The sequence below is a fragment of the Manduca sexta genome, chromosome 26 (genome assembly GCF_014839805.1).
Source record: "Manduca sexta isolate Smith_Timp_Sample1 chromosome 26, JHU_Msex_v1.0, whole genome shotgun sequence".
NCBI classification, from domain to species: Eukaryota; Metazoa; Arthropoda; class Insecta; order Lepidoptera; family Sphingidae; genus Manduca; species Manduca sexta.
The window spans coordinates 11,122,444-11,144,108 of NC_051140.1; the positions used below are offsets into that span (position 1 = coordinate 11,122,444).

The following is a 21,665-nucleotide window of genomic DNA, read 5'->3' on the forward strand; positions in this document are numbered from 1 at the left end:
CACACTCTAGTCAAATGCTAAGCCGGAGAGACGACAATTCGTCCACATTCAGGGCTGCTCCCGCACCACCTCAGTTTACAGGGACAAGTCATTAATACCTTAGAGCAATTTGGCCTCATTTATTCAACACCAAGTAAAATTGTGTCGTGTAAGCCAAGATTTACGATGAAGTCATTACGTTTTATGGGCCATAATTGATAGAGATAACATCTTGGGCCACTGAAATTGCAAAGTGGGGTTTAGAGCACATCGACCCCGAAGACGCGCATTAGTGTAAAGAAAAATAGCTAGTATTACCATAAACGAGTGGCGGCGTGGTTATTAATTACAAATTTTATAGGCGGATGACACGCGAGCAGTCTTTAGCATTTCAAGTTTCAACAAAAATGAACTTTATCGGAAAAGTAATTGCCGCAAGTAAATGAAGTTCAGAAATTATAACATGGTTGTAATGATATCTTGAAATTATATCAACAAATATTGAGCAGTGTTTTGTTATTTTTACCTGTTTAATGGCTGAAAGTGGAACAATTTGTACAGCACCAACTCAGCGGACACAGCGGAGTAATGTCATTGTTTACAAGGCTCTGTTTACCTGTATTTAGAGAGCAAATTCGCTGTAATAATTGTATTTATTTTGTAAGTTTGTTTTGGCTTTCAACAGCTTTGTTTAGTGGCGAGTGTACAACTTTTGCATAGCTCTGTTGAATACCTTGTTGAATTACTGCTCATAATTCTGTTTTTATTTTCGAAGTGATATCTACAGGATGGATATTAAGATTATTTACTAAAATGATATATTTTAGACAACTCATTAATAGCTTCTCGGCCTTTTGGCTAAGATCAAGGTATAGACAACTCAACTCGAGGAAGACTTTAGGGTATTTATCATCACGCTATGACCAATAGCAGCGGAGCATATTGACGTCTCCGCTTATTGCATCAATTTTTATTGAAAAATTGATGCAAAAACGAGGAAAAGTACTGTCAATAGATTGAGTATGTTCCCGAAGTGAATGTTAGCATAAGTATTTCCAAGTCTTCATTAATTTTAGGAAATTATATTATTTCTCATGTAAACAGACAAATCCTACTCTGTTGCAAGAAATTTAACTTTATGGAAATGAGTATTTTCTGCAGCACTCATAAGGCGACTAGATCATAATGATATCAGCGTTGCTCTAAATTTCTACATTGTATCATCAAGATTGTCAGTAACTCAATGGATACCTTCGCTAATATCTGTATTCCATTCCATAAAAGTTGGCAATGATTTGCCATCCCGTGCGGGTTTATCCGCGGCTGACATACTCTGTATGAACCCTTATAGTATAAAGCAGAATATCAAAGCCCGTATACGAAGACATTAAAGAAAGTAGTCAATAATACGATGGTAAATCAAAGAGCAAACATTACGAGCCCACACTCCCTTCATTGATTTCTTTATTGATAGCATTGTAAAGTTCCTTGCCCGCTAAGAAGTAAGATTACTATAATCTTACTTCTTAGCGGGCTTCTTCTTAGTTAGATGTTTAAAATTGTAGAAATGGCAAAGATACTATTATCTTTGCCATTTCTACAATTTTAAACATCTAAGTTAATAGATTCTATACACATTAACTTAATAGATGTTTGATATTGTGGCTAATAAAATAAACAAATGAACAAAAGCTGCAATATATTATATTTCTATATGACACATGTAAGTTATAAAATTACTTTTTTATTTATAAGTAATTAATGTGCATGTTATTTTTTAAAAACAAATACTACCTCACATTATTAAAAACAGTAAATAAATAATTATTAAAACATGTAGATGGATGGTTTAGTTGCTATTTAAATATTGGTAATGACATAATTTAATAACTTTAATAAAGTAACATTTGATAAGTCATATTGAGTACAGTGTCTTATTCTATCTCGGCATATTATAGTGACTGCGCTTATGTTAATCGTATATTACGTATATAATATCTAAATATAATTATAGGTAGAAATATTTATATACTTACTTAAAATAATTTTTCAGTTCGAACCCTGAGATTAGTGCATTTAAACAAACAAACAAATTCTTTAGCTTTATATACTTAATAGTAAAAAGTATCCTGTGTCCGTCTCCTGGTTCTAAGCTACTTTCCCACCAATTTTCAGCCAAATCGTTTTAGCTGTTCTTGAATTATAAGTAGTGTAACTAACACGACTTTCTTTTATATATATACTAGTTGACCCGACAGACGGTGTCCCGTCTTAACTATGAATTTGCAGCGCGTATTCTGTCAATCGCTGACAGTTATTTCAAACAATTGACAGTTATATAAAATTAATATTTTCGTTAAGTTTTCTTAAATTTTCTAATTTTTCGCGCAATTTTTGGAATTTTTTCTTTCATAAGAACCTTCTCCTGACAACAAGAACCACAACAAAAAAAAAATGTGAAATCGGTCCAGCCGTTCACGCGTGATGGCGTGACCACGGGAAATAGGGATTCATTTTCATATATATAGATAGATTAATTAAAATATAGAGTTATGGCTATCCAAGATGGGAAAATAATTGCTTGGAGATTCTACCGTTTATTATAACTGATGTAACCTTATCAACCGGGTTAAATGAAAAGTCGTTACCCTATAATACAAGTATTATGCAAATCACCTTAACATTGTCTTAACCCGTCATGACTTGTCAAAATTTTATTTTCAAATATGTACAGGTAGCTGAATGTTTGCCGCCAAACATTGACAGCTACGCGTGTGACGGAAAAATAACCTTATTATGTAGTATATAAGGTTATAATCCCGTGACACACGCAAATGTCATGTAGCTGTCTTGGCTCGCCGGCGAGCCACGAGAGACCAAGAGTTAAATGCTGTTACCTTCATCTGTTTTGTTGGCACAGCTGTTTTAGATGTTATAATATATTTAGATAACAATTAATAATGATGCATGTTCACTAGCACAATATTTACTCAATTATTTTCACATTTTGATATATAAGGGACGGGTGAAAAAAAGTTATCACAAACTAGCATCAATTAGTTGTGAACATGGCGGCGCTGCTGGGTCTTCTAACTATTCTCTACATTGCAATTATTGTGCAATCCGTCTCGGGTGATTAATTCTTATAAAAAAATATTTGTTCTATAAAAACTTTATTCCGTGTTAATAAAATTTTGTATTTTTATAGTTTTAAATGAGTTTAGGCGTAATATCGTTACATTTAATGATAATGAGGAATTTATTGAATAATTATGTTTATAAATATGTTTTATAGAAAATATTTTTTTCAGGTTACGAACAATGCAATAAATACGATGAACCGATAGACATTAGGCTACCAAATATGAACACTAAATTAAATGGAGTATGCTTACATGTAAGTTAATTCTAAATAAATTCTATTTTAAGCGGCGATAGCCTAGTTGGTTGTGGAATGGACTGCCGAGACGAATGTCCGCAGGTTCAAATCCAAAGGGCACACACCTCGGTCTTTTCTAAATTATACGTACTTATTTTTGAATTATTGCTTGTTTTAACGGTGGAGAAAAACATCTTGAGGAAACCTGCAAATCTGAGAAGTTCTTCATAGGAATTTCGAGGATGTGTGAAGTCCACCAATCCGCACTAGGTCAGCGGGGTGCAATATGACCTTAATATCTCTCAATAGTAGAGGAGGCCTGTGCCCAACAGTGGGATAGTATATAATACAAGGCTGATATTATTATAATATTATTTATAAAATCTATTTTATTGAAATATAAAACCCTGGCTCTTTTTACTTTAAACATTACAAGTTAGGAAAGTACTAAGTAGTAGTACTTATAATATTATTTATTAGTATAAGGCAGAAAATTAATTTTAAAATATTTTGATTTTATTTGTAGGCAATGTATGAACGAGATCCGGGTAAAAGTCATATGACTTCATCGCCTTTCATAGTGATAAGTTTAGCTCAACTATATCTCTTCAGTCGTGAGCCAACCACTTCTCAAATAGGAAATTATTTGAATCTAAGAAACGTGGAAGAGGTAAGTTTGGCTTTGCGTTCTATTTATATCATTTTAGGAGAAAGTCGACTTTTGCGAATATTATTTTTCTTGCTTATGTTAAATATATCCAATATTTAAAAATTTGTCATAGAATTTTTATGTCATAGAACACAAATAAAATAATTAAATATTTTTCTTATATTTGTAAATGCAAAAGCAATAAGTACCTAAATTTCAAAAAATCCGTAGCATAAAAAATTTTTTTTGTTGGATTTCAAATTCTCTTTACCCTGATACATTAGTGAACTGTTACAAAGAACAGCCACTATATTAGCTTAATGTGTCAGAGATGAACAAAAGTTGCACATGTTAGGAGACAAAAATAGAACGGGGTAAAATGATCGAGATAGATTCTCGTATTTTGGGGATTAGTAGGAAACAGAAACAGATTCCTTGATCAAATGATGTTGAGATAATTATGAATATTATATCAAGAAGCAATCAAGTGCTAAATTTAACGTAATTATTGTATATTATTAATATAATATTGAAATTTCCAGATCAAATATATTTTTCCTGACACCGTAGAAAAATTTAATTCTAGGGGTAGAAATGACATTACTTGGAAAATTAAAGTATATGTGAATAGCTCACGTATTTATACTAATGAATTCGAGGAGATTTTCGATACGTACTTCTTTGGCAAAGTTGATCACGTCAATTTTAGCAAACGGTGTAAGGCAGCTCGTGTTATCAATAAATGGGTATGTAATCAACTATTAATAAATGAAGGTCTTATATTGAAAAACCATCCACAAAACAACTTTTAATTTATTTCTGATAACTTTATCAAAAATCGTTTCGTATATGCAATACTTAGGTATACATTGAATTTCAAGTTGCGTTACCAGATCATATTCTAATTATTTTTATGTGTGTGTATTTCAAAAACTATAATATACTTTCAGTTTGATAATCAAATCAGTGATCCGGGCGTCGAGACTCTAAGCTGTGATGCGATACAAAAACACATGGGCATGGTGTTCGCAAATACTTATAACATTGAGGTTAGTATTTTTGTATATCTTTAAGATAGCAAGCCAACCGATGCCATAGCGATGGGCTATTGTCTTTTTTGTATTTGCGGTAAAATTGCAATTACCACTACCACTTAGACTTAAGCGGCGAGGTTTAAACCAGATTAGTGGCGAGACTACTACTAGTATACTAGATTATTGAATTGCTAGATACAATGATCTACGCACATAAGTCGACACCATCACCTAGTATACACACAATATGATGATAACATAAATACAGTCTGGATTTTCTTACTTTCCGTTTCCACGTAATGTGGGGTTGATGACACTTTTAAGCATGTTGTAATGGAACCGTCTTCCATTTAGTAAGGGCCAAATATCTTATTTCAATCCCCTGTAGAAGATACAGTCCATATAGCGTTATAAAAAAACACGCAAATGTCAGTTCCTGGATTCAAACCCGGGATTTCCTGGTCCACTACATATAAAGTTGTCACTACCAAAGCGGTTATGTATCCTCCGATTTATATTTATTATTAATTGCAGGCTGATTTGTCCGGAAGTTTTAGGCCATTATGCCTCAAAAACATGGACTTTTATTTAAGCGAATCGCAGACTTTTGAGGTACCAGCGCTACATGGAATCGGCATGGTCAAGTATGGACGAATCGGTTCTTATGGACATGTGAGTTGAGTTGCCATAATTTTCCACATAACTCTCAAAAACTTCAGCTATTTACAGAATTATTAAACTGATGAAAAATAATATAATTATATTTCTTGAGAAATCTCTCATGCAATTACCAAATCAAGTTTGCCATAAATTATTATCTTATATAATGTATAATAATTGTATATAAATACAAAATGATTTTCATTAAATTTAAATGATCTAAAACATAATATTCTTCTTTCTAAGGGATACCGAATACAACTCAAGGATAGTTTAAACTCATTGCTGTTGGTGGTTGGAGATATACCAAAACTGTTGGAGTTATTCCGAGATTACAAAATCTTCAATGCATTTGTGAATAGCTTTAAAGATACTAATATCACTCTTACATTCCCTTATTTAAATGTAAAGGGAAGAGATGACTATGCAGTTCATTTTAAAGCGGTAAGTTATATTTTACTTAATATGTAAATACTATGTCTTACCTAATATGTCTTTATTCAAATTATTATATTTAAACCATTTATTTCTCTACACACACATAAATACAACAAAAAATTATAAAAGAAAAAACACACACAAACACACACAGTTAACAATACCAGGCATACAACTGATTGCTTGCATGATGTGTGGTAGAAGGGATACCAGCTCAGTACACGCTGTAAAACAGCACTGATTTTCAGCTGAACCACACTATTATTATAGTACAACAAATCTTTTTGAGTGTGCGGTCAGCTACAGCATACAAAGAGATTATACATATATTGGGAATAGTGCAACATTAATAATTATGGGTACAATAGATAATATTCTTATAATATATAATATTCTTATTTACGCACTACAGCTCGTTCTGTAAGCCGCAATACACAGTATGCCATGTGCTTAAAACCTACCGGACACAAAACCTCTACGGTTGTCTAGAATGCAGATTGTTTTGAGTTTTAGCACCCTAAATGAATTAATTTAGAAGTAAAAAATAAAAGAATCGAAGCTGAATTCAGTTATATTGACCCAGTGGTGCTTGAATTCAACACCCTACATAATTTTTTCAGACTATACAAGAAAGTATGCCGGTATAGGTACTTACTTATACTTAAATATTATACCACACTGTAAACAATACAGATAGTGTGGGATATTATGAACGAGATCAGAGAGCTCAACAATTATACATATTATAACAAAATCGGCGGATGCGAAGAATAGTTAACAGAATATAAAACAGCTTTTGGTTTTTTGCTGTTTGCTTAAATAATTCTTGACACATACGGCGGAAAGATAAGGCGCTAGGCTTATCTCATATGGCATCATGGGACAGATTTAAATCAATTCTCTGTGGGTTCCGTAGTAGACCCTCTACGTAACCTCTGCCTTATTTTTTATGTATATAAAAAATATTGCACTAGGCGTGTAACAGTGAAATACGAATTCGCGCTATTTTTAATAAAATCATTTATAACATTTATTAGTTTAGTCACAAGTAAAATGAATTGAGTACATACATCATAATTTAATTAATTAAATTATTTGTTTGCAGGGTAATATCCTACCTTCACTATTTAGGTCGCATGGTGGTGAATTCAATAATGTATTTATAAATGACGATTCTGTATACATATCTAATCTGTTGCAAAAAAATAGTATTAAATTCAACGAAGGATTACAGCAGTGCGATGCAGGTAAGACTGATTACTACATCCTCTAACGCCTACAAATTGTCCCATTAAAATGTGGGTCAAAACAACATGTTTTGTAAAGTATTTCGACGGGGATGGTACAATACCGCGTAACTAGCATTTGTAAATATCACTTATATGACGAAAGTAGACAAATCGCGATATCTGCTTCGAATCCAAAATATTTTGTTACATAAAACCCAGTTTTAATTTTAGGCTGAAAAAAATGGTATTTGACTCTTGTGCGGTATTGCACGATACTGCACATGCGGTACTGTTGAATTTTTTGACCGACTTCCTACTTGAAGTCACTCTTTTTGGAAGACCTAGTTTTGGGTTAAAATCGTATTAGTAAAGCTTACTCATAATGTTGCGTATCTGAGTGTCGAATCTAGGACCTCTATAGCCCATATATCATGCCATAATAAGTAACACAAATCCTTAAATCGTGTAATAATTGCAAATGGTTTAAGGTACAAAAGCATCTTAAAAATAATGAATAATTTATACAGATAAAGAGAATTATAGTCTTAATTGGGACTGCTAGTGATTAACTACATAAGAAATTAGTTGATGATCGTCGTAAGAGGTTTTGTATACACTCTCTTGCTTATTTACAGATTCGAAAGAGGATTCAGAGGAAAGTCATTTCCCAAACCATGTGATTGATGGCCCCTTCTTGTATTACTTTTTATGTAATATCTCGCCAATGTTAAGTGGGACATGCTATGGTGATTGGTAAGTTTTGAAAAACATAAGTAGTATATTGACATAGCCCAGCGGATGAGCAAGTTAAAGTGGCAGTGAGCACTAGCTTGGAGACGTGATAGGGTAAAAATGTTCTCGAATGGAGACCATGTACTGGCAAACGCAGCGTTGGATGTCATCCTACAAAGTAGACTGACGACCTTGTTAAAGTCGTAGGAACTCGCTGGATGCAGGCCGCTATAAAAACGTTGGCCAGAAATCCTTGGGAGCGGGCTTTGTTCAGCAGTGGACTACATGGTAAAGCAGACAAATAAAACAAAATACACTTTTGATTTAAAAATAGAAAATAGCAAAATATAAAAGAATCATTACCGAAATTGCTAAAAACGAATAGGGCGTCGCGGACAGCTATCAGTTTTAATCATAAAAATTATTTTGTATGGAAAATATGCACTAAAGAATAGATTATAGGATATAAATATGGTATTATTTAGATTTATTCTTTTATATATCTTTTCTTCTGTCTCCTTCCGGAAACTAGTTTTTATTTGCCATTTATATATCTATTTATAACGATGTTGTTTTTATTTCCAGTCACCACGGCAGAGAATGCTGAGAAAGTTTATTTTAATTTTTCTATAAAATAATAATTTTAAACGAACATTATAATTTTATATTTTGTACGTGTAAATTTAACTATATAACAAATAAATTATTTTACATCAAATGAATATTTTTTTTATCCCAAAACAGTTGTTGACACTGGTGCTGCCATTTTTATTGGTTGTCTTAATTTTATAAAATAATATAGTCTGGCAAACAAAACGATAATAGCAAGCTTATATCGCGGAATCTAGTCTACTGCGATAGACAACATTTTTGTTGCTATTATAGTTTTAAAAGGCGCTAAGCGTTATTAATCATAATTCACTGTTTTATAATATTTTCCTTTATATACACACAATTATTACTCAGCTCAACACCGAATTTCAAATTCTTGGGTCATCTGGAAGTGGGTTAGGTTACTCTATGTACCATTAGGAATATCTCATCATACGAAATGTTAAGGCATGCTTCACTTTAGTTCCTCTCAAGATAGCGGTACTACCTCGGTTAAACCGTGTCATTTAAGCTATAGACGAAGTTTACCAACTTATCCTCAAACGCGACTTGCTTATACACAGAAGTGTAACTACGGCACCCACTTCTCGCTTGTGTGTTCCATCTCATGATATTATAGGGCCGAGTCTATCGCCATATTGGGCACAAATTCCAGTCTCTGGGCTTTATACTGAGTAGAAAAACACAATGTCTGCTCGATTCATGATTTGAACCCTGGAACTCAGAGCGGTGTTGTGAGACAGTCTTCCCATAAAGGCTCAACGACAGCAAATATAAACTTTGAATAGTAAGCCACAAAATATCTGAGTATAAATGTTATTTTGCGCTTATATCGAAATATTGACGGTAGTCGGAATTTTAAATTTAATATTGATTTATACATCAACTTATTGGGAGCGATTAGTCGTCCATAACATTGACTCTACTCAGAATAATGTAAATACAGTTAGACATAATTTAAAGTGGAGTGCATCAAATATCGTTTCATCTAAATTAAAAAATATAGTAGCGATAATTTTATTTGGGCTAAGAAAATGCTTTGCTTTACCAGAAAATGGTGATAAATCTTATTTAAAGTCTTAAGGGTTGCTGTTAGCCGCAGACGGCGGTTGCAGTATATGAACAGTTTGTCGGCATTTAAGGAGCTCTAGATAAAAAATATAGCTCTGTTGGTGTTTAAACTGACTGCAGTTAACTTCTAGACTTAAACTATCTGAAGGTTTAGTGGAAAACATGATAAAAATACGATACGCGGTAAATAATAATTGAATTTAAAAACACCTAATTTGATGATACGTATGAGAAGGTTTTTGCTAATATATGTGGCGAATTATGGTTCTTTTTGCTTGAGATATGAGTCTATGTGGAGTGCAACGAACAATTTATTAGGCCTATAAAATTCGTAATTCAATTATTAATAATATTTTACCGGTGAAGTAAAATATAATACTAAACACTATTACACGAGAATGTCGAAAGTTTAATATTATAGTCTGCTACCCCGTACCAGATCAGCGTAGTGTTTTAAATAAACCCTTTCAGGAGTTGCAGAGGTCGCGCAGCAGAATGTCAGTATATTATAATTTAATGTAAATATTTTTATTAAAAATTATAGTTTGCAATTGACAAGTTTTCTCATAGTGACACGCGTAACGCACCGCGAGCTGTATTTCATCAAACTTGTGGCTTTGCACGCTGGGTGCTAATATATTTATGGGCCAGGTAACTTGTTCTAGAGTACTACAACATTAATACCGTCCTTGCCTTAACAGCTGTAAGTTTGTACGGGCCAACTTCCAGAGAACTTATGATTAATGATATCTAAGCTGCTACGAACAAGTAATAGTTTGAACTTAAGTCACTTGCGTCTGATGAAATTGTTCGTTTGCATATTAAAAAGCGTTATTAGATATTTTAAATTGGTAAGTACGTCGATATATTTAGACTAAATTTAGTTAGACTATAGTCAGAGTCCATATTACAGTGTTTAATGCGAGTATGTGTTTTAATTATATGATAAGACTATCAGAATACGATGATTAATCAGTGAAAATATATTTTGTACTGTGTCCTGTTTACCTAAACTAGGTAAACAGGACACAGTACAAAATTGTGCTAGGGTATCGCCGGCTCACCATATCAGGGATCTATATTATATATTTTGAGGTACAAATTGAATTATGTATATCATATGATTATAGATCTTATTCAATGCAAGTTTCCAGTAATTCCAAAATATAAATAAAAGGGAACCATGAATTATTGTCTTTTCTAATTTGTAACTACATGAACATTTTTAATCTCATTATGATTCACTGAATATACTGTTGAACTATATGGCGATGTAACTGCTAACCTTGCCAACCTATTTAACTTAACAGTCATTAGCCTATAGTACAAGCATAATGTAAATAACCTTAACATTGTTTTGAACTCTGTTACCTTCGTCTGTTTTGTTGGCACAGCTGTTTTGGAAGTCATAATATATTTAGATAATTAATAGTGATACATGTTCACTCAAATGTTTACTTCGAATTATTTTCACATCATTTTGATATATAAACGGCGATTGAAGAAAGTTATCACAAACTAGCATCAATTTAGTAGTGAACATGGCGAGGTTGCTGCCTTTTCTTATTCTTTTTAATATCGCAATTTTTGTGCAAGCGTTCTCAGGTGATCTATTGATGCTAATTTATTAAAAATTAAGTTAAAGTTTATAAAATTTCTCAGATGCTTTATTGATAACTTGTTTTATTAAATTAAGGTTTATAAAATTATAAGAAATTTTCCAGTTATAATTCGGTTATAGTTATAGTTTACGCGTATTGTCCATAAATTTCATATTATACTTACACATTTGATATTTATATTTATCAATATGTTATATGGATATTTTTTTCAGATCACAAACAATGCAATAAGTACGACGAACCGATTGATATTAGGATTCGTAATATTAACACTAAACTAACTGGAGAATGCTTATATGTAAGTGATTTTTTTATTAAATTGTTCGTTTCTTGGAAGATATATCCCTCATCCCCCTTACTTTTAATATTAGAGCACTTAGTACAAAATATAAATATCTTAGGTTTTATGATTTTTTTTTAAGAGATTCCAGCTAAAAATATTGCATGTATTAATCATGTTACTTTTAAATCTGAATTTTCAGAATTAATTTGTAATAGCAGTCTATCATATAACATGTTTGAAATATACAAAACTTTTACTATAAAAATATAAAGATTAGGGTGTGCACGGGACTTCCACTATACGTCTTTTGGCGCTGAGGATAGCCTGGGGCTTAATTACAATCAGAAGAGGGGTTGGGGGGACACCAGCTCCTTTATCTACCTTTTGCTGAATAAGCAGCATCTGCTCACTGAAGAATGCTCTACACCGCCGTCCATCCGGAGTTGCACGAAGTACAAAGAGGAACCATCAGTCTTTAGGGCGCTGTGACAGTTCTCGTTGCGCCTGCGCCCCACATTTAGATACACGAATACTCGATATAATAATCATTTTGTGTCTTTTATTTTATAGGGAATGAATAAACGCGAACCGAGAAAAAGTCACATGACTTCATTGCCTTTTATATTGACAACTTTATCTCAGTTATATCTCTTCAGTGGTGAGCCAACCACTTCTGAAATAGGGAATGTACTAAATATAAGAAACGCGGAAGAGGTAAGTTGGGCATTTTGTTGCATTTATAATAGTATTTTAAAGGAGATTTTTTTTTTATATCTTATATTTAGGAGTCATAATTAATGGCAATATGATTAATTTATTTATATTGCATATAACATAAAAGTATAAAATTGTACTGTAACAAGAGTCGAAAAATTTTTAAGTATAATACCTAATAGTACGTTTCTTATAATAAGTAAAACTTTCCTCAAACTGCGTATGGAGTGGAACGGCGACGCGACACTGGCGCTTGACTCTGTGTGAAGTTCGAGCGCTGAGCGCGACGGTCCTATGTTACATATTTATACTTCTACCTATGTATACTATTATATAAAGCAGAGGAGTTTGTTTGACCGCAATAATCTCAGGAACTACCGGTTCTGTTTGAACAATTCTTTTAGTTTTGTATGGCCCATTGGAAGGCTATAGACTATAACATCACGCTACGACCAATAGGAGGCGGAGCATCAATGAAAAATGTTGCCAAAATGGAAAAGAAAATCTTTTTGAGAATGCGTTGCAAACAGTAAAGTTACGCAACAAACATGTATCACGGAATTGTTCCTCTTAAAAAGTGTTAAAATTATATTATAAATCAACTTCCTCCGATGCATCTGACTGCCTGTCTGAACGCGATAAAAGCAAAACCATCCAACATATTTGGATGAAATTTGATATGAAGATAGTTTGAGACCATGGGAAAGACACGGGTTACTTTTTATTCCGGGAGATTGTATAGCGGGACTTTTATCCCGGAAAACTATTACACACGGTCAAAGCCACAGGCAAAAGCTAAATTTATAATAACTGGCCAGCCGCGTCGCGTCACGGTCTCGTCCCGTCGCTATATATGTACCCAGAGCATGTACTACCTAGATTATTATACTGTAATACACTCGTTACAGTAATATATAAGATATTATATCTCACGCAAAATAGATTTATATTGACTATAATGTTTGGAGCACTTGTTTGGAGGCAGACGTAGGACGTAGTGAAATTATGATGATAAACGAATGATCGTGTATCGGGTTAAAATAAAACGTAAAATTATCGCGTTCCGGGATCAGTCCGTGTATATCCAGTTTTCGCAGGCCGGCATAATTATGTCGACTGCCGAGGGGTAATTACTAATCATCTCTTGTCAGTCTATATTTTATTGGACCACGGACGTATCAAATAGCGGAAACTCCCTAGACTCCACCAAAGACTTAGAAAACAATATATAGTGATGGGTCAAATAGGTATAAGTACCAATCGATAAATAAATAAACCCGAGTCGAATCATTAGCAAAAAAAAAAAAAAAAAAAGTATTCTATTGGACCCCACTCGACTTACCGTCAGATGCAGTGGGGACACTGCCGTCCACGTATAAAAAAAAATCTAAGTTGTGATTATAATTATTTGGGTATAAATTTAATGTATAATACAAGGCAGGGAACAAAAACTAAAATAATCGTAATTAACTTTATTTTCTATTGTTTAATATAATATTGAAATTTTCAGGTAAAAACTTTTTTTCCTGCCGCCATAAAAAAATTCAATTCTAAGGGTGTCAATGAAATTACTTGGAAAATTAAAGTATACGTGAATAACTCACGTATTTATACCAAAGAATTCGAGGAGAGTTACGAGAAATACTTCTTTGGCCAAGTTGATCACGTTGATTTTAGCAAGCGGTGTGAAGCGGCTCGTGATATCAATAATTGGGTATGTAATAACAATGCACCATCAGTGAGTAAATGCTTTATTTCAAATAACTTCATCTGAACCATTCACAAAACACCATTTAAGTATTCTTTTCCAATGGTGACTAAGTACTATGCAGTCTTTATTTTCTAAAACGTCGTTTCATATTACTGAATATTATGAAGGCGTAACTCAGCCTATTTGATTATTTATTTCAACAAAACTAATTACTTTCAGTTTGATTGCCAAATTAGTGATCCGGGTGTCAAAATGCTGCCGTGTGAAGCGGTGAAGAAACACGTGGGCATGGTATTCGCTAATACTTACAAAGTTGAGGTGAGTTTTTTATATACCAATAGGCTGGCTGCCAACCCATACGAGACCAATTTGAGAGACTGAGGCTTAAACTCGTTCAGTATTGGAGGCTCGAACCAGGTAGTGGGACAGTATAATAATATAGTCATGAGGTTAATAGATCAACAAACTGGCAAGTGGGACCGATGATGCACTCTTATAGCCTTAATATAGTTTGACCACGAGATCTATGCCGCGCCCTGAGAAGGGGCTGAAGTGTGATGATTTGCGTCAGTATCACATACAAAGCTATCTTCTTTCTGCTTTCCTTTTTCGGCCACGGCGCGGTATAGCGTTCGCAGTTACCTTATAATAAACGCTGTATACGTCTGACATGGCTTCGTTATACAATGTTTTGTCTCACTTCCTCTGATGGTAAATGTCATTCAACATAATGAGACAAAACACTCGATAACCAGAGACGTAAAAGATGTTATACTTTCAAAATATTACATAGATGTTATTGATCAAAGACCTAGAATGGGCGTAATTTGCAAATAAGTATATACTTATGTATGACCTTGTGTTTAATTATTGGTATAACCTGCCTACTTAAGTACATTAAATATTCGCTTTGCCACCGCCGATCGCAATTTTATATTATGCCCCCCTTTTGAATTAAAAGCTGTCTGCGTCCTTGATAGTAGACCTTAATAAATTAAATTTTTAAGGCTTCTTTCAAATTTGTCTGTATAATGAGATACCTTAAAAATGCATAGGAAAATTAGTAAATTATTTTAATAAATTTAGTATTTATAACATAATAAGATATTAAAAGATTGTATCTAATAAATACAAAATGTAAAATGAAAAATAAAAAAGTATTTCAGATAAAATACAGAAGATGCAAATAAATATTATTTTGTATCTATATTTCATATAAATGTATTAAAATCACATAAGTAAGATAGTCACATATCCGTAATTAACTATTACAGAAGTCTACAATATTTAGTAGTAAACGGGTTAGATTCCATTTCATATCACTATTTCCAGAACAATCATGCGATGAGCTTCAGGATTTAAATAAAATTAAGAGGAATAAAATGGAAAGGGTTTTTATTTCCGAAAATCTCACTCACCATCACGATGTGAAAGAAAAAATACTGATCTGCGGTTTCCTTATAGTGGCAGTTCGGACAAATCAATGTTATTTACAACGTGACTAGCTTACGTTAGTTCTGAAGGAATTCTAATAATTATTGCTTAAATTATGTTTAGAGAAGTTGAAACAGTCGTCTGGTGTATAGATAGAATAAATAAAAAAATATTTTAGATTTTTCACCTTTCTAAATTCCAAGCTCATATGGGCTCGGCTTCAAATTGGTCGCTCTGGAAATCTTTAGGGGAGGCTCATTTTCACTAGTGGACATCTTGCGGCTTATGATCGTGATGATGACAAAAAGGTTCGTGTAATACACCTTTTCAGGCATCTTGACATACTTTTATTAAGCGCCAAATGTCGTATGTATATAATTCCCCAGCAGGAGTAATACCCAAAATGTAGTTAGAAATCTCGTTATAAAGACCCTCGCAATGTATTGTAACTCCTTGGATTCAAACCAAGGATTCGCAGTCCAGCATATAATATTGTCACTAGACCAAAGCTGCGACATGTATTAATGTTTCTGATTGATTGCAGGCTGACTTGTCCAGCAGTTTTAAGCCGTTATGCGTCAAAAAACTGCCTTTTCATTTAAGCGAATCGCAGACTTTTGAGGTACCAGCGCTATATGGAATCGGCATGGTCAAGTATGGACGAATTGGCTCTTATGGACATGTAAGTTTCTATAATTTAAACAGGTCTCATACGTCGAAGTTCTTCGATATCTATGAAATTAAATAAAAAAAGAAAACATAATTTACATTTAAATTAATTGAATGACAATTTCTCAAGCAAATACAGTATGCTATAAATTACAATATTATTAATATGCTATAAATATCATATTAGCTTTGCCTGCGGCTCCGCCTCTGTAACGATTTTTCTGAGATAAAAAGTCTAACGCACTCAGGAGCTATGTAGCTTTCTATTAGTGAAAAACAAAACAAAATCGGTTTAATAGTTTCTGTGATTAACGCCTTCAAACAAACAAACTATTCAGCTTCATATATTCGTATATCTATATATATTCGTACGTATATGTATATGTACACAAAACAACGATCAATAAAGTTAAGTGTACTAAAATTACTTATTTTTCCTTAGGGATACCGTATACAACTCAAAAATAGTCCCAACTCATTGTTGTTGGTAAAAGGAAATGTACCAAAGCTGTTGGAGCTATTCCGAGATCAAAAAATCTTTGATGCTTTTTTGGAAAGACTTATAGATACAAATATGACTCTTACATTCCCTCATTTAAATGTAAAAGGAGGAACCGATTTCGTGAGTCATTTTGAAGCGGTAAGTTGACATATATTATATCCTACTTAATGCTTATGGGTATGAGTATTTCTCAAAATTAACGGTTATAGTCTAATCTATTTTTTAATCTTTATATATTAATTGTAAATATTCTTTGATAGCGATTTTTCGTTTTTTAACTTATATTTTTTGGATTTAAATTAGTACCCGATATGGCGATAGGCTCGCATTAGGGTCAATCTTTCAGCGAAAAGTTATGATCTTATTTATTCACGTACATAGTTATTTTACTACGTATATAACAGTAAAATTACGGCATTGCAATAGAAGTCACTATTTATAACGTGAGTTAGGACAGCTAAGATGTAAACGAAAAACGAAAAACAAAACGAGTCGATATAACACAATTTAATTGATGAAAATTATTTATTTTGCAGCTTGGAGTCTTATTTTCACTATTTAAGCCACACGGTGGTGAATTCAATCATGTATTTAAATATAATGATTCTGTATACATATCTAATTTGTTGCAAAAGAATAGTATCAAAGTCAATGAAGGATTAAAGCAGTGCGATCCAGGTAATATAAAATATTTCACCTAATCTAACTCTTACCATTATTCTATTTAAATGTGAGGTCAAGGGAACATGTGTAAACCATATCGCAGCTATGGTACTTTTGCGTATAACATCCAGCCGCCTCCTTGACAGCAAGCCTTTTGGAGACCCGAGTCCTAAGCAAATCATGTAAGAAAGCCCTACACATAATGTTGCTTTACCTGAGAGTCTAAGCCGGAACTAGTCCACACCCCATATTACTGCCATAAGAACTTTCTAACACAAATGCTATGCTTGCTATTCTCAATTCCGTATGGTTTAAATAGCAGCAACTCCCAACGAACTAATCATTTATACATCCAAATTGAATTACAGTCTCAATCCAGATTGCTACTAATTAACTACATAACAGATTAGTTGATGATCGTCGAGAGAGGTTTTCTATACCTAAATTATCTTAATTGTTTATAGATTCTCAAGAAGATTCAGAGGAGTATGATTTGCCAAACCATGTTATTGATGGCCCTTTCCTGTATATCTTTTTGTGTGATAAAAGCTCACCAATGTTAAGTGGAACATGCTATGGTGACTGGTAAGTTTTGAAAAACATAATCAATAACAAAAGTACTTAATGGCGTAGTTGTATTACGGTACGACTGCAGTGCTAAGTTTTCGGGTTTGATTCCCGGGTTGGGCAGAGATATTGAGTCTACTCGGGAACAGCCTGGAGTTTGGAATTTGTGCCCCATATGGCGATAGGCTGGTTCCCTACCACCCGTGGGACGGAATACCCACGGCGGGAAGAGGGTGTACCAGCTGCACCTCTGCCAGACGCGTAACTATGCCTTTATCGCAAAAGGAATAGACAGAGGTGCAACCAGTTTGCCCACTTTTCGCCAATTGGGTCGCACATAACAAACTACTATTGAGTGATTTTTAAATATTTATTGTTCCTATATTTATAAGTTTTTTTCTCGTATGTCTATTTCTGTCTTTTACTTTTATCTAATTTCCATTTGTGTATTACCAGACAAATTGTAATGTTTTTTTTTACTTCCAGCCACAGCGGCAGAACGTGCTGAGAAACTTTTATTTTATTTTTTTCTATTAAATTTGGATTCTAAAATTAAATATTATATTATTATAATTTCATTTGCGTCACATGTATTCTTATAAACAGAACTTAATTAAATTATTATACATCAAATTAACTCTTTATTTACACCAAGTCATTAAAGCCAGTTTTTAAAATAGTTGTCAGTCTATTAGTTCAGCCAGCACCGATTGTTTCAATGAACTTTCAACTTTATACAAAATGTTATAGTTATTACAAGTAAGAAGCGAAAATTTTATGTTTTCAGAAGTTCTCTTGGCTCGATTAGAACTCATAGTTTCCTACCAACCTACGGTACACAATATTTTCAAACGTAACATTGACATCTATATATATAAAAATGAATCCCTATTTCCCTTGGTCACGCCATCACGCGTGAACGGCTGGACCGATTTCACTATTTTTTTGTTGTTGTTGAGTTTGTTATTGTCAGGAGAAGGTTCTTATGAAAGAAAAAATTCACAAAATTGCGCGGAATATTAGAAAATTTAAGAAAACTTAACGAAAATATTAATTTTATATAACTGTCAATTGTTTGAAATAACTGTCAGCGATTGACAGAATGCGCGCTGCAAATTCATAGTTAAGACGGGTCAACGTCTGTCGGGTCAGTTAGTTCTAAATATTTAAACAACTAAGGATTTAAACGTACAATACCATGAAGTTACGCGTACTGCCATCTAGTGAACGTTAAATTACAACGCCGTCAACGCTTAAGAGCATTAGCGCTATTTACAGTCTTATTATCACGAAATACGACATACTTTGATACGAAATTAATGAAAGGAAACCACTTAAAAATATATCGTGCTGTCAAACAGATATTTAGTAATCTAATTAAGTTACGACAATGGTTGATAATGCCTTAAAACAATCGAAAGTTGAACTGATAAAGTACTTAAACGGTCTTCCATGCAGGCCCGTAGCTAGACTTGAATTTAAGGCAGGGCAGCTGTGGTTACAGATAGGGCGGAACTAAAAATGTTAGTAGATCAGATCTGGACAATCGATTTTTGGTTTTCTTGACTTGTGAATATGAATGAGTCAGTTTAATACTAACATAATTGTTAGGGTAATATATAGAGTGTAACAAAATTCCCTTAAATCTCGAAAGGGGATTATTCCACCCACCAATACGAACAACTCTTACTATGGGACCAACTTCCAAATCGTGAAAAAAAACCAGCTGCTACGTATATTTTGATTAAGTAGTTATGTTTAATTTTGTTCATTATTAAGGTAGGGCGTTGCCCCACAATGACCCCCCTCCTAGCTACGGCCCTGCTTCCATGACAGCAATAAGTTACTTTCGCAAGTACTGTCATTCTATTAAACAAAGTCCTGTCAGTCTGTATGTCTTAATGTGATAAACTCAAAAATTACAAAACACATACCAATGAAATTTGGTACAGTGATAGGACAATACAGGGAAGGAAATAGACCACCTTTTAATCCCGGAAAAATACCTAGCAGGATTTTATCCCGGATAATCTTTTCACGCGTGCGCAACCGTCATGGCTAAACCACTAAACCGAATTCTGTAAAGTTTAGTATAGAGAGGTGATAGGACAATACAGGGAAGGAAATAGACTACCTTTAAATCCCGGAAAAAGAGAAGAAGATAGAGAGAGTTTGAGGTCCTAGACAGAACGTTGACTTCTTTTTATCTTAGGAAAATATATAGCGGAACTTTTATTCCCGCAAAACTTTTTTCTCGGGGTGGGTGCTCGGAATTCGATATGGAAATAGTTTAAGGTCCTGAGATCCTTATCAGGGCCTCAAGTTATTTCCATAACTATTTCCACAACTAGGAAATAGGGTACCTACTTATTATTGGGGAAAAATAAAAAGTGGGGCCTTATTCTCCGGAAAATCATTTACGTGAGCGGAGCCGCGAGTCATTTGGTATAGAGTTAGTTTGAGAAGGTAAGAGAAAATAGTATCCTATTTTAGGATATTTAGGACACTATCCCATAGAAAAAATGTCCTGATACCGAAGCGAAGGCGAGACGGGTCGCTAGTAGTATATAAATTGAGGCTCAATATTTGACTTGCTTAGTTCTACAAACATTTTTTCTTATATTTGGCTAATCACCTTAATATCTTCCCTATGTTACCGGTTTTATATGGTAAGGTGAACATATTTTACTCTTCTAAAAATGTGAGATTGCTTGTTCAGAAACGAATGTTAATGTATGTTAAGCCGTCAAACTTTGTAACTTAAGCAACGAAATCACGGTCAATCTTTAACTAATAAAAGTGTTTACACACTTAACTATAATGTAATATGCTCTTAGTAGATAACAATATGTTTTTTATTTAACTGTACTTGAAGGTGAAAGTTGTATTTCATACCCTTAAATAGCCACACTTTCTGTCTGAATTACAGTGTGTAAGTGTTTTCCGTTTGGTAAACATTTAAACTTGATTAATTATGTCGAATTTATTTTTGTTGTTTACACTTATTCATTTATTGTTTTACGCAGCAGCATTTCCAGGTTTGTGTATTTTAATAGAAAATAGTAGTAACTACAATATATTTAAATACGTAAAGTCTACAGTGATAACGTCTATAATCGCCATTTTCAATAAACGAATATAGCTTTCTTCGATCTATATCAAAACTAGACCAATCAGAACAAAGTATTTTTGACGTTTTATTGTGATTAGTTTATTCTCATCAGTTTAAAAATTTAGGTTGGGGTCGTTTATTGAAAACGCTTGTTAGAGCCATCTATAACTGGAAGTGGCACGAAATAACCTTCAAAAAAGAAAAGAAGGGGATATTGCAAACAGTCCATAAACACTTGAGCCCTTGCCTTGCCTACCGAGTCTTCGGCCCCGCCGGGCAGTGTCGTTTAGCACTATTTCAATAATTTCACTATTCACAGCAACTTCTTTTCCTTCTTCCCTTTTTCTTATATTTTTGGTAGGCCGTTTCGTGGATCCTAGACGTATTTTAACGAAGAAACTTCCCCCCTCTAGATACGTCTACAAATTTACTTTGCTTATAAAATAATGTTTCGGCCCTAGTCGACTATGCTGACTTAATGCGGACTGCCAGATTTCGATAACTTTATTAGTATAATATTATGGAAAGTTATAAGATTGATTGATTGCGCAGTTAAGTGATATAACTATTTCATCTCTATCGCCAGGTGACAGCAATGAGGACTT

General features: G+C 33.5%; 2 protein-coding genes across 2 annotated transcripts; both read left to right on the forward strand.

Annotated features, from left to right (window-relative positions):
* Nucleotides 1-3,006: 3,006 nt before the first annotated feature.
* On the forward strand, nt 3,007-8,798 carry LOC115449971 (neuroserpin). The gene is made up of 10 exons (XM_030177876.2): nt 3,007-3,111; nt 3,291-3,376; nt 3,885-4,028; nt 4,550-4,753; nt 4,958-5,056; nt 5,576-5,713; nt 5,948-6,145; nt 7,245-7,386; nt 8,004-8,121; nt 8,686-8,798. Exons 1-10 carry the CDS (start codon nt 3,048-3,050, stop codon nt 8,705-8,707), a joined length of 1,215 nt encoding a protein of 404 aa, XP_030033736.2. The 5' UTR covers nt 3,007-3,047; the 3' UTR covers nt 8,708-8,798.
* Nucleotides 8,799-11,279: 2,481 nt separating this feature from the next.
* Nucleotides 11,280-18,581, forward strand: LOC115449970 (antichymotrypsin-2). The gene is made up of 10 exons (XM_030177875.2): nt 11,280-11,388; nt 11,618-11,703; nt 12,259-12,402; nt 13,913-14,116; nt 14,333-14,431; nt 16,092-16,229; nt 16,659-16,856; nt 17,255-17,396; nt 17,846-17,966; nt 18,435-18,581. Exons 1-10 carry the CDS (start codon nt 11,325-11,327, stop codon nt 18,454-18,456), a joined length of 1,218 nt encoding a protein of 405 aa, XP_030033735.2. The 5' UTR covers nt 11,280-11,324; the 3' UTR covers nt 18,457-18,581.
* The last annotated feature ends 3,084 nt before the right edge of the window (nt 18,582-21,665 follow it).